The sequence below is a fragment of the Rhinolophus ferrumequinum genome, chromosome 15, assembly GCF_004115265.2.
Source record: "Rhinolophus ferrumequinum isolate MPI-CBG mRhiFer1 chromosome 15, mRhiFer1_v1.p, whole genome shotgun sequence".
Classification (NCBI taxonomy): domain Eukaryota; kingdom Metazoa; phylum Chordata; class Mammalia; order Chiroptera; family Rhinolophidae; genus Rhinolophus; species Rhinolophus ferrumequinum.
This window is the reverse complement of record NC_046298.1, coordinates 41,194,433-41,208,204: the sequence shown is the minus strand read 5'-3', so window position 1 is coordinate 41,208,204 and position 13,772 is coordinate 41,194,433. Positions and strand designations below refer to the sequence as shown.

The following is a 13,772-nucleotide window of genomic DNA, read 5'->3' as shown; positions in this document are numbered from 1 at the left end:
GAAAATAAGCCGTAGCATGATTTTTCAGGATGACATCCCCTGAACGTAAGCCCTAATGCGTCTTTTGGAGCAAAAATTAATAAAAGACCCGGTCTTATTTTCGGGGAAACATGGTATTATTGGTCTCTAGGTTGTCCTGGAGGCATGTTCAGAAGCCCTACCTCAGGGCGTTGCTCATACTATATCCTGCATTTTGGATTCTGGAAGGATAAGCCACAAAAATCCTTTCTCTTATTCTTTGATACTCCAAGCCCATTCTTTTCTCCTCAAATTAACAGCGGCATTGCTCACACTAATAGCTGACATACGGGTGCCATATGCCAGGCACAGCACTAGCCTTTTATGGTCATTGTCAAACTGAATCCTCATAGCAACCTTGAAGGGTCAGTGTAATCATCCTCACTTTTCAATGGTGCACAGAGACTAAGTAACACAACTAACATCACATTCACAGTGACCTTTGGCAGTTCTTGGAGGAAGCCACCTCGGCCTTAGCACTTGTTGCTCCCTCTTCTTAGAGTCTTACACAAATCATCTCATGGCTGACTGCACCTCATTATTCCTGTTTCAAATCAAATATCAACTTCTCAGAAAGGCCTTCCCCAACGCCTGCTGCAAGCCAGGCGCCCAGCTCCTTGCTGGCAAGACACACTGTTTTTGTTTAAAATATTTACCACTATTTGAAATTATTTCTTTCTTTGTCCACTTGTTTATTATCTGTCTTCCCTCCCTCATGTCTACCTCTCTAACTGGAACGTCAGATCCAAGAAGAGAGGGATTTTGTTGGTTCACAGCTGTGTCCCCGGTGTGTAGAACAGTGCCTGGCACACCCATAGGTGCTCAATAAATGAGTGAATGAGTAGGGTATTAAGTGTAATGGGAGTCTTGGGAATTGAATGAAGATCTGTCTGACTCAGAAGCTCATACATTTCCCTCCCAGAGAGATCCAGGTTCCACCCTGGGGCAAAGTCTTACCCATGAATCTCTGAAAATAGTCTTTTTTTTTTTTTTTAAGATTTTTTTATTGGGGAAGGGGAACAGGACTTTATTGGGGAACAGTGTGTACTTCCAGGATTTTTTTCCAAGTCAAATTGTTGTCCTTTCAGTCTTAGTTGTGGAGGGCGCAGCTCAGCTCCAGGTCTAGTTGCCGTTGTTAGTTGCAGGGGGCGCAGTCCACCATCCCTTGCAGGATTCGAGGAGTTGAACCGGCAACCTTGTGGTTGAGAGCCCACTGGCCCATGTGGGAATCGAACTGGCAGCCTTCGGTGTTAGGAGCATGGAGCTCCAACCGCCTGAGCCACTGGGCCGGCCCATGAAAATAGTCTTTATCAAGTGACTTGGTTATGTCTTTAGTGGCATTAGCAATGCTGCCTCTTACGATTTTTCTGAAGCCTCTGCTGAGGTGATTAGCCTGGCCAGGGGGACCACTGATGGGTAATAAACAAATATTTGCAACATTATTAATAACCATCTTGTTATTAATGAGGACTCCGTGGTTTCTGCTCATCCAGCATTCATTCTCTTTCAATCTGGCTAACAGCCCCTGGAATTTCCTTGGAGAAACCAACCTCCTCATGGTTTTAGGGAGGTGAAAGACCCAGGCCTGGCCAATCAGAGTATTTCAAACCCATGCCTCAGTGATAGCTTGAGAGTTGGGCATGAGACCCAAAGTAGGCCAAAAAGGAGTAAAGTGAGGACTTTATTGGAACTTTGGGAGACAAAGCATTTTCTTTTGGTTGGGCTAAGTTGAAGGGACCTAAGTGTGGAGCTGCTGGGGCCCCTCTTTTTGTCATGAGTAGAGATGTTGCCTAAGCATGAGGCCAGCATGGGAAAGGTAGCCAGGAGATGGACAAAGATTTCTGAAGACATCATTTAAACACCTAGATCAAGCTGTGCCTGAAGCTAGAATAATCCTTCAGACTTTGTATTATGTGAGTTTATATCGTCCCATTAATCTTCCCCGGAAGAGTTTGATTTGGGATTCAGTTACTGGCCTCCAGGAGAACTTTGATTGCAAGGAAAGGTGAAAAACAGAGTTTTGAGAGCATATGACCTGGGATCAAGCTAACACTGAGGAAGGGTAGGGGAAGGCCCTTGCCGAGGAGATGGATTTAGCAGGTTGGTGTTTCCGAACCTCAGTCTTTCTCATACCCCATTATAGTTCTTTCCATATGCACACCCCACCTGCATTTTTTGTTTATTCACTCAATATTTTTCTTTAAAATGACTCATCTAAGAAAAGCTCAACTCAGTTTTAATTTTATTTATTCATTCATTCACTCATTCGTTCATTCAGACTGCCGGCTGCTTGTTTATTTGCCATTTGGTGCATGGCACACGGTTACAGGATGTCAGAAAGTCTCTCATGTGGCTTGGATAGTAAAGAATGAGGCTCTCTCAAGTTCCTTTTTGGTGTTTCACTGTTTTGATATAAAAGAACCCAACTGCTTCTGCTTGCTGAAGCCTGCCTAGTCTATGGGGTGGAACGGGGTGGGAAAGGGGGAGGGGCTCAAAAGAGCCTAGAGCCTCTGGAAGTCCGGTGGCTGGTGGTGGCCACGCAGGATGAGGGCATGGCATTGGCCTTGCTAGGCTGGCCACCAGGCTGCTTCCTTGTAGCTTCCTGAGCTTGGTCACAGGTGCTCATGCTGCTGGAGGCCTGGGGTGAGGGCGAGCGCTCTGGGGACTCCAACACTGTGGCTATGAATGGCAGAGTGGACTTGCTGAAAAGCAGCTCGTCTACCAGTGACCTGGATCAGCCTTGGGGAGACTGGGGTGGTGGGTGATGGCTTCTCCAGTGTACTCGGCACTTCCACAAGAGCTGTTAGTGGAAGTGGAACCTAGGTGGCGCCGGTAGTAGTCGTGGGTAGCCAGGAGCGTGCCGCTGGAGGGGATGGCTGCCGTGCTCTTGTTCGTGGGCTGCTGGAAACCTCAGCAGTGACTCTTTGAGGGCCTCCGCGCATCATCACCAACGGCCAGGTCCGGGGGCACTAGGCCACCGAGCCCATTTGCCGAGAAGACCGCGGGAGGCAATCCACGACCAACATGCGTGGGATCTCAACTTAATTTGTAAACAATAACATCCACAAAATTACATGCTAATATACTAATGACATGAATGCAGATGACAACAAAAACAGAATGATGACATTAAAACACAACTGTCCACATAACTGCAAAATTTTTTGGTGTGTCACCAAAAGAACACAAGCCCCCATCTGATGCACAACAATGTGAAGCCACTTAACACTACTGAATTGTACCTTAAAAAATGGTTAAGATGGTAAATTTTATGTCATGAGGTGTTCTTTTTTTTTCACTACAATTAAATTTTTAAAAAAATTATTTAAAAAGAGAGAGAGAAGACCAGAGAGTACATAGCTTGCTTTTACAGTCCAACCAAGGTAGGACGGAGTTGAAATAAACCCTTGCTTTATACTCCAAGAAATAGCTAAGTTACATATGCAGAAATTATACCAAACCATCACTGAGTCCATAGATGACTTCGGGAAGGGACTGACTACTACAGTAGGAAGAAAGAATGCAAATGGCAGATGTAATATCTGATGTCATTTCTCTTTCATTAGGGTCAGATAGCTTAACCAACTGAGCAAGTTTAACATCTCTAGTGATGTCATGTGGATATTATGTAGTCCTTGACGTGACGTGATGAGAAGGGCACTTCACTTCCACGGAATTTTCCCCAAAACCCAGAAGCCCAGCCTAAGTACGAGAAAAACTCAGACAAACCCAAATTGAGGGACAAGTCACAAAACACCGGACCAGTATTCCTCAGAACTGTCACAGACATAAAAAACAAAGTAAGACTGAGAAACTGTCCCCAAAAAGACTCAGGAGACACGAAAACTAGAAGTAGTGTGGCATCCTGGATTGGATCCTAGAGGAGAGGAAGGACATTAATGAAAAATTGGTGAAATTTGAATAAATTCTAGATTTCAGTTAAAAAAAAAAGGGAACATGTGTCCCATTATGTTCTGCTGCCAATCTCCTATGACAGAGAAGGAAACTGAGGCACAGAGAGGGTAAGTAACTTATTTGAGGCCAAACAGCTGGTGGATGGCTGGGAAGACCCAGGTGTCCGGTTCTGGAGTCTGTGATCTTAAACATTATATACAACAATCTTTTAAAGGTGCTTGGACCTCTTAGGTGGTAGATATTATTATTTCCATTTTTTCACATGAGGAAACAGAGATACATAAGAGAGGTTAAATAAATTGTTCAAGGTCACAATCATATAAGTCACTCTCATGCCAGGCCAGCCTCACTTCCTTCCTCCTGTCTTCGGACAATGCGTTTCCTGAGGCGCAAGCTCAGTCTTATTTTCCTGGCTCCTTCAGTCCTTGTTGCATCATTCATTTCTTCCGGTGTGAGTGTGTGTGTGTGTGTGTGTGTAGGCTGATAGTGCGTTGGAAAGGAGCAGTAAAGTAGAGTTTTATTAACACAGGTCACGAGGCAAATAGCCAGTGCTGGGCGGCTCTGGACGAAGCTGAACTGTAAAAAGTAGTCTGAAGGCCAAAAAGACTCCCTGTCCCCTAGTCGCTATGTCTTGACGGGGGAGACTTACCCTACATGTTTCACTTTTCCATGGAAGGATGTCCCTGTCATTGGTCAGAGACACCCTCAGCCCTTTCCAGGGGGTTTACAAATATCTGCCTACTTTTTAGTTGTCACAATGCCTGAGTATGGAACAGTACTGACATTTATTGAGCTAAATACGGTCTGACAATTAAATTTGTGAACTTGCCACCGTGCGCTTACATTGGCAGCACTGTACAAACAGCTTGGTAAGGTTTCATAATCTTGGTATATCAGTGTCTCACAGCTGTGTTCATGTTGATGTGTGGCGGTGTCTTGCTGAGTGACATTTATTATTGTCGTTGAGTGTCTTTGTGTGTTGTCGCGAGAGTGTCTGAGCTTGAATTAGAGCAACAAACAAACATTAAATTTCTTGTTAAACTTGGCAAGAGTGGAAATGAAATCAGGGACATGTTAGTCCAAGTTTATGGGGATAATGCCATGAAGAAAACAGCAGTGTACAAATGGATTAAATGTTTTTCTGAGGGGAGAGAATGCATCACTGATGAAGAGAGGTCAGGGCAGCCAGTAATGAGCAGAACCAACAAAAACATTGCAAAAATTCATTGAATTATGCGTCAAAATCGTCGGCTTACTGTGAGAAGCATAGCAAACCAAGTAAACATCGATAGAGAAACAGTTAGGAAACTCTTAACTGAAAATCTTGGCATGAGAAAGGTGCATACAAAAATAGTCCTGAAGGAGCTCTTGCATCACGACAATGCACCAGCTCACACGGCACTGTCTGTGAGGGAGTTTTTAGCTAATAAACAAATAACTGTATCGGAACACCCTCCCTACTCACCTGATCTGGTCCCCAATGACTTCCTTCTTTACCCAAAGAAAAAGGAATAATAGTGAAAGGAAGACATTTTGATGACATTCAGGACATCAAGGGTAATATGACGACAGCTCTGATGGCCATTCCAGAAAAAGAGTTCCAAAATTGCTTTGAAGGGTGGACTAGGTGTTGGCATCAGTGTATAGTTTCCCAAGGGGAATACTTTGAAGGTGACCACCGTGATATTCAGCAATGAGGTATGTAGCACTTTTCCTAGGATGAGTTCGCGAACTTAATTGTCAGAACTGTACCCTGAAATAATAGGCAACTGTTCCATACAACAGAGACTTGTCTCACCTAAAATGTCAGTAGCGCCCCAGTTAGAAATCTGGAATTGAAAAGGCTCCTGGCATTTGTCCCCACCTCCCTTTTATGAGATTGATGAGTCTAGGAGAGGAAACTTAGCTGGTGTGGTTTAGACCCTTTCTCTCTCTCTGTTTTTGATTCTGCCTATCTCTAGAACGAGTACCTTTGGTCTGTCCCTCCTGCCCTGTGATACAAAGCCTATTGGAGGTAAGTTTATATGGAAAAGAAACCAGTGGTGCCCCCACCCCTCTATCTATTCACCCAACTTTCATAGTTAAAGAATTTTCAGCTGGGCACCCGGTTGTCTGGAATAAACACTACACTTGCCAGCTTCTCTTGCAGCAAGCATGACCACGTGGCCAGGTTCTGGCCAATGGGATGTGAGCAGAAGTAGTTTTTCAGGTCTTGCCTTAAAAGGAAGGAAGGTTTTCCCTTCCTTCAGGTTAGAGTGGGGACATTGTGAGGTGGCATCTTGGGCCATGGGGACAAGTGTGACAGCATACAGATGGCCAAGAATGGGATGGAAGAGCTCAGGCTCTTGACTCCTTTATACAGCAGAGCTGCACATGGTTACAGCAGAGAAAGATACATTTTTATGTAATTGAAGCTATTATTATTTTGAATCTGTCACATGCAGCCAAATTTATGTCCTAAATTGAGCTGTTCAGTTGATGGGAACCGGAAAGGACCGGCAAACCCATCGGCCACACAGCTCAGCCATGTTCCCTGATATTGCTTATGGTTCAGGTAAAAAGCTAACATGTGGCCCTCCTCTCTCTCTCACTCCTGCACCCCTCTCTAATTGGAGCTGCCTTCAGGCCAGGACAAAGGGCGTTATTCATTGAGAGCTTAAATCTCCACCCAGTTGCTGGGAGGAAAGGAAGTGCAAATCAACAAGAAGTTATCTGGAACTTCTGAAAAGCAGGCCGTACTGACGCGGGAAAGACCACATGCGGGTTTCCCCTGGGATCTAGGAAACCGAAGAGAAAATGTCCCAGGAGTTTTAGATGTTAGATCGGTTTGCTCACCATCTGAGCCTTCCTCCTTCTGACGTGCCTTCCCGTATTGTAGAGGCTGGGAAACTAAAACAATACTTCCTCACCTCTGTTGAAGCTAGGGTTCTGCCCATCTGACATAGTCACACGAAATTTGGAAAGTGGAAGTGAAATGGAACTTGTGCGTATACTAATTGTGGTACGCACAGTCACGAAGAGGCCGGTGTTTTTCTTTGAGGCTGGCATTGTGCGTGTCAAGAGGCTCTTATCTGTGTGAATCCAGGAAGCCTGGTATGGTTCTGGAACCGGCAACTCCAGTAACAGCAGCTTTCTGATTTCCCACCTTTCTATCATGGGGGAGGCAGCAGCTCCTGCTATGGGTCAGTTCTTCAGCTTGGGGGACCTGAAGGCATCTGCTTTCTTTTCCTTTTCCATCAGAGGCCACCCAGTGGTCTTTCCCTGGGATGCGTCTGTCCTCTTTAGGCTCTCGGAATTTGAATTAACCCAATCATAGATCAAATCCGGCTAAACATAAGCTCAAAGTAAGCTAACACTACACTCCCTCACTTTCCTTGACGCTAAGGTTCAAGAATGTAGAAAAATGCAAGAGCAATAGCACTTCCCAAATGAAAATAATTTTCTCACCATGCTGTTTTCAACCACGGCCCATCTATCAACAGGAGGTTAAAACATTAAGTTACATGAGACAAGACTGTCATTTGTCTAAATAAAAAGATCCAGCAGAGTCCTGGGTGTTCTTTTTAGCTCCATGAGGATGGGAGAAGACAGAAATACCAATGAAAACTCACATTTTTTTGCACTTTTCAGGAGATAGAGGTATCAATATAGACGGTAATAGTATCAGGTTGTAGTATTAGTTAAAACAAGTCCAGCTTTGGGAGGTGTTACGGGCTGATGTGTGTGTCCACCCAATTTTATATGTGGAAGCCCTAGCTCCCAATGAGACTGTATTTGAAGATAAAACCTTTAAAGAGGTCCTTAAGGTTAATTGAGGTCGTAAGGGGGGGGCCTGATCCAATAGGACTGATGTCTTTATAAGAAAAGTGACACCGGGGATGTTTGTACAGAGAGAAAAGGCCAGGTGAGGACACAGAGAGACGTCACCCATCTGCGAGCCAAAGAGAGAGGCCTTAGGAGAAACCAACCCTGCCAGCACGTTGATCTTGGGCTTTCGGCTTCCAGAACTATGAGAAAATAAATTTCTGTTGTTTAAGGTATCCAGTCTGTCGTATTTTGGCATGGCATCCCTAGGAAACTAATATGGAGGTGGAAGGGGTTCTCACAGGAGGCAGGAACATCAATCGTTGAAATCTGGGCGTCTTAGAAGACTCCTCTGTTAGAAACACGTTTACAAAGAAAGTTTCACAAGGCAGAGTCTCTGCTTTCCTGAAGCTACAGGAGAAGTGGGCACATTTTTTTCTTGTGTTGCTGAGATTTTTACTACTGGCAGTCAGAATAGCCTAGAGTTTCAAGGCAGTCTCGCAATCATTTTTAAACAAAGCAGCAGCTTCAATATAGTCAAAACTTTCACAGAGGAAAAGGAAAGGGGAATAATCTCATTATTAGTGAACAGAGCATGAAGCATTCACCAAAATAAGGAAACAAACTAGCAGAGAAAAGTAAAAATCTGGCTTGAGCTGTTCCCGGATGGCTATGAACCCTGGTCAGTCCTTCCGCCTCAATGACCTTTAAATACCTTTATTTAAATACCTTTAAATAACCTCACTTTAAACTGCATCCCATTTGGAGGTTAATGGTGATATCCTGCTAGTAAAAATCTTGGAAAATATCTACATCTGCAGAGTTGCCTCACCTCTCACAGAGTTGCATTTGAAAAACTCTTGTCTTTTTGCAAAGTTGAGAAGTCAACAATGGTGACAACTCCAGTTTTCAAATCTTATTCTGGGACCCCCCTTTTCCCTTTAGTATCCTTCTCATATTTAAAAGCCTTTTAATGGGGAGTGGGGACCGCGGTGTGGAGGCAAAGCTGTGGCTTGCTTTGTGCCGCTAGTTGGTGGCGGGCTGTACTGTCCCCTAGAAGCCACCGGAATGCCTCACTGGGAAAACATGGTGCTTCGTCACGAGTCCCAAGTGTCCCCTTTATAGTCCCTATTTAGAGAGATTGAAATTTGTCTTTTCTCCTCCAGAGACATCATTTCAGCTTCCCATCCATTTTTATTTATGGACATACTGCCAGTGGAAAGACCTATATAACACAAACTGTTACCTAACTCAGGTTTGGCCGCTTGTCGCACGAAACCAAAACATTCGAGAGAGGAGTTGGTGAGGAGAAAAGGCGTTTTTCTTTATTCTAGATGCCGGCAGCCAAGGACGATGGTGGACTACTGTCCCAGAAAAACCACCTTCCCCGAGCCGAGGATGATCCAGAGGTTTTATAGGCATGTAGGCTGGGGAAGAACAAAGGAAAGAGGGGGAGTTGGTCAGGCAGGTTCCAGGGCTGACAGTTGAGAACTCGCTTCCCGGGCCCTGGTCTGCTTTAAGACAATGTTATCAGACTCAGAAGCCGTGGCTGGAGTGCTTTACGCATCATCAGCAAAAACTGCAAGGAGTTGTAACATGGATTCCGGCTCTGGGATGCCTGGGCACTAAGAAATTGTTCCTTCTAGGTTAGTGCTCTGCTGATTAACTGGACTAATGACATATGCGTAGCCTTAAGAAAGACAAGGCAGAGCCATTAAATCGGGCAGTAAGGGGGAGAAACAAAGAGAAAATAGCTGAATAGCAAAGTAGGAGGTGAATTTACGCTGTAAGCTAACTAGGCCTAAGTTATTAATTCCTTGCATTTCACCCTTACAAAACATCCCCCCCCCCCGCCCGGCATCTGCTAAGCCATTGGCAATAGCAGCACTGCCCACAGTGGCATCCACTGACCACTGTGAGAAAAGGCCATCATGTGCTCACCCTTACAAAACTTTGCTGAAAACTGGAGTGCTCCCACATCTCTCTGTGAATTGTGCTGAATGCTTCACCTTGAGGCGGCTTTTGGAACACATTTTACACAAGTTGCATCATCTCTGGTCTTCAGAGAACGGATGTTCTACTCAAATAACCTGTGATACATTTAATGACTTTGTTCGCGTGTTTAAACAAATAACCAAAGCTAAAAGTCTCAGGGATCAGACTGTATCGTTCTAGGTAAAGCAGAGTAGCTAAGAGATACAGAAGTAAGTATTTTGCCTGCGTTTCTTAGGTTACAAGAATTGACCCATAGAAATGTGACTGTTATCTTTCTCAGTGAAATTGCTTGGGAAAAAGTTTCGTGCAAATACTGGATGCTTTGAGCCATTCGTCATTTGTTTTGTATTTCCCTGATTGTAGCATAGGGAACCTTCAAAAGATCCTGTCTCACAATCATCCAGACTGTTCAGTTGATTTCTATGCTGCTTGCATTAATATTCTTCTTGGAGTTTTCTACACCATCTGCCCGGATTTGAAAGAGCTCAGATATTTGGCAGTACTTAATTTTCCTAAACTTTGTGAACCTGTGGTTAAAGGAGAAGCAAGTGAACATGATACTCACAAACTCTGGAGAAATATTGAACCTCATTTGAAGAAAGCCACGCAGACTGTTTGTCTCAGGGAAATACCAAGTTCACAGCGAGAAAAACTACAGAAAGATGACAGAGATCCAGGACAACTGAAAGGTCTTTCAGCGTATACTCATATGGGACTTTCATATTACTCTAAGTTTCTTTCAGCGTATACTCATATGGGACTTTTATATTACTCTAAGTTTATTCTAATTGCTGCATATAATCCAGCAAGAACTGACAAGAGGTTCTTCCTTAAGCATCATGGGAAAAATCAAGAAAACCCAACTTTCTAAAGAAACGTGAAAAGACAAGCAATCATCTCCCTGGATCGAACCTGTTTCCACTAGATAATTAGCAATATTATATAGCACCCTGGAGAGCAGAGTTACTCCAACAGCAAATATCTTCTCCCAGATTAATTCTCTCGTTACCCTGCAACTATTAACCCTGGTTGGCCATGACGATCAGCTTGCTGGACCACAGTACAAATGCACAGCATCTCTAGACTTCATCAGAGCTCTTGCTAGGACAGTGAACTGTGACATAATAAAATACTTGTGATTTTGGAGAGGTCTCCACCTGGTCTCCCCATCCCTCCATCTTTATAGTCCATCCTCCTCTTGCCTCTGGACGCTTCTTGTGGCCTGGCTGTGACCCTGTCATTCAGGCTGTAACAGTATCAAGCTAGTGTTATTACAGGTGACCCTCAAATAACACGGGTTTGAACTATGTGGGTCCACTTATACATGGCTTTTTTTTCATTAAATACCTACAGTATCGTAAATGTATTTTCCTTGTGATTTTTTAATACCATTTTCTTTTCTCTAGCTTACTTTATTGTAAGAACATAGTATATAATACATGTAACATACAAAATATATGCTAGTCAGCTATTCACGTTATCAGTAAGGCGTCCAGTCACCAGTTGGCCATTAGTAGTTAAGTATTTGGGAAGTCAGAAGTTATAGGGGGATTTTCAACTGTGCAGGGCGTCCGTGCCCCAAACTCCCACATTGTTCAAGGGTCAGCTGTATTTTGCCCCATCCTGTTCCTCCTTACCATGCTTTTCTCTGGAAGCTGATACAAGGAGATACACCCCCTCATTCTAGTTTTTATACCCCCTCTTCGCACCGCATAAGGATGCGAACCAGGATGCCAGCCTTACAGAACTCTGTGGGGTGTGCTCTGTGTGAATGGTGCCACCTGGCGGTGGAGATGTGTGTTTTTGCTGAGGACAGCGGTGGGATGGGCCTTGTGGGGCCCGGTAGGGAGTTGGGCCTTCCGCTGTGGGAGGTGCAGGAGATCAGGCACCACCCCATTTAGAGCTGGTGGGGATCACAGGTTAGCACTTACTGTGGCTATCACATGGGAAGAACACAGTATGGACTAGTGTTGGCTCCCAGCGGGCAGGGCGGAGACTTTGCCCCGGATGCGGCTGGCGTAGTTTCCTCTCTTGATAAGAAAGGTCAAGGCTGGGCTCTAACAGGTGGCCTATTCCCCAGGCCACCACCTGCTCCGAGGGAGCTACTTCCACTGGCTGATTGTTGATGGTTTCTTTTTAGTGGAATTATGTAGTCACACAGCAGCCTAGCCAACTGTCCCCCCGTGTCTTTCCTTAAGGAAAGAAGAGTCTGTAAGACTGTGTCTTTCTGGGACTCTGTTCCATCCTTGTGTTTACACCTTATGTCTCTCTGTCTGGTCCCCAAAAGATGGTTTGCAGCCAAAGATGGGTAAGATTTCTCACCGGAGATACAACCTAAGCCAGGAGGAACCGAGTGGGGACCCCTAATGAGCTGCCTTAGAGAAATATGGAAAGGGGCCTTGCCTCCCCTTCCCCCTGCCTGGGAAAGTCTGTTGCTGGCTCTGGCTTCTCCCTTGCACCTGTTTGTGAGAGAAGTCATAAACACAATAAAGATCAGTTCTCTCCACTTATCTCAACAGAGCTGTTACAATATGAGAGACTTGACCCTGAAAAGGTACATACCTTAGGTTAGACATCATGGGAACTTGTGCTTCGGCTGTTTATAGATAAAGGGTGATTGGGATAAACATTTTTCTGCTGTGATGTATGAGTCTCACAGACCGTGTAAGAAACAATGTTACTTGCTTGTATTTGTATACCTATCAATAAAAACCTTCAGTCAGCCTTATTCTGGGCTCCAGTCCTCTGAGACTGAGAGACCCCTAGCCTTCTGAGAGATTTAACTGCATTAAGTCTCTGTTTGTTTCTTTCTTAAAAACTTAACCCAAACCGCCCCTTCTCACACCCTTACTGCCCTTGTTGCGCTGGACAGGACATCTGGCGCCCAACGTGGGGCTTGAGAAGGGAAGGACGACTACGAGTCGTAAGGATCTGCAGACACGGTGAAGGGACTCCAAGAATCCGCCTTGGCAGCTACCTGGGGTAAGGAGGTTGTCTATGGACTTGGAGAATTTAACCAGGGTGATGAAGGAATTAAAAAAAAACAACTAACACTTTCGTGTGAAAGAGTGTGATTGTGTGAGTGAATGCTTATAGCTCCACCGTCCTTTAGAACTACGGAGTTTGCTTGGGCTCGTAACCACGGTTCCCTAACGCGTCATACGGCATAACGGCGATTTGGCATCTCGCCAACCAGGGTTGGGGGTTATACAACCACACCTTAGCCAAGACGTGTTCTAAGATCTGGAGAGAGGCACGGCTGGCCGAACATCAGAGTGGAATTGGAGTAAAAGTCCTTCTCTTTCCTTTCCTGTTTAATTACTAACATGGGTAATGCAGAAAGCAAGTACAGACCTTATATCTGCCTGCTTCAGCAGCTTCTTAAGAAGGGAAAGCACAAAATCCCAGAAAAAAGATTAGAGGAACTGCTCAAAGTAATTGAAACTCATTGTTCCTGGTTTCCAAACCTTGGGACACTTGATATAGATAAGTGGGAAGAAGTAGGACAAAGTCTCCGTGAAGTACATTCTAACGGAGTGTCCTTCCCCGGTTCAATCTGGCAAACGTTCCAAATAATCCACTCAGTTTTGGAACCGATCCAAACAGACTCAGAGGAAGAGAGAGAAAAAGATGACATAGGTCAGTTTAAAAAGACAAAAGAGGGACAAGATGATGATGAGGTGTCCGAGACGGCATCCACTCTCATTCCTAAAAATCTATATCCAGATCCAGAGGAATGTTTTGAGGACGATCATCCCCCTCCTCCATCTCATTGGCCGCCTCCACCACCTTCCTGTTTAAGACAAACGCGGAGGCTTTCCAAACCATCCAGACAAAACGATAATCCCTTTCTCAGTAAAAGTGTCCCTCAGACAACTAAGAAGGGTACCCGCTCTTCATTATCACTTATAGAGCGTGACATACATCGGGCTAAACTCGAAGGAGACATAGATGCCCTTAATTTTCCAGTGATCTTTAGAAGCCCCTAATGCAGACCATCCTGAAGGGATCCATGAGGCAGTTTATGAGCCTTTCCCCTT

At 44.7% G+C, this 13,772-nt stretch overlaps 1 protein-coding gene, 1 non-coding gene and 1 pseudogene across 2 annotated transcripts; 1 reads left to right on the top strand and 2 right to left on the bottom strand.

Moving 5' to 3' along the window:
• Positions 1-2,509: 2,509 nt before the first annotated feature.
• LOC117035379 (pancreatic progenitor cell differentiation and proliferation factor-like) lies at positions 2,510-6,981 on the bottom strand. The gene is given in 3 exon segments (XM_033129258.1): positions 2,510-2,730; positions 2,733-2,919; positions 6,943-6,981. Coding segments are annotated over 3 exon segments (447 nt in total).
• Positions 6,982-8,805: 1,824 nt separating this feature from the next.
• Positions 8,806-10,871, top strand: LOC117035378 (origin recognition complex subunit 5-like; annotated as a pseudogene).
• Positions 9,589-9,675, bottom strand: LOC117035672 (small nucleolar RNA SNORD35). The gene has a single exon (XR_004425242.1). It is a non-coding gene; the product is annotated as a small nucleolar RNA SNORD35 (small nucleolar RNA).
• Positions 10,872-13,772: the final 2,901 nt, after the last annotated feature.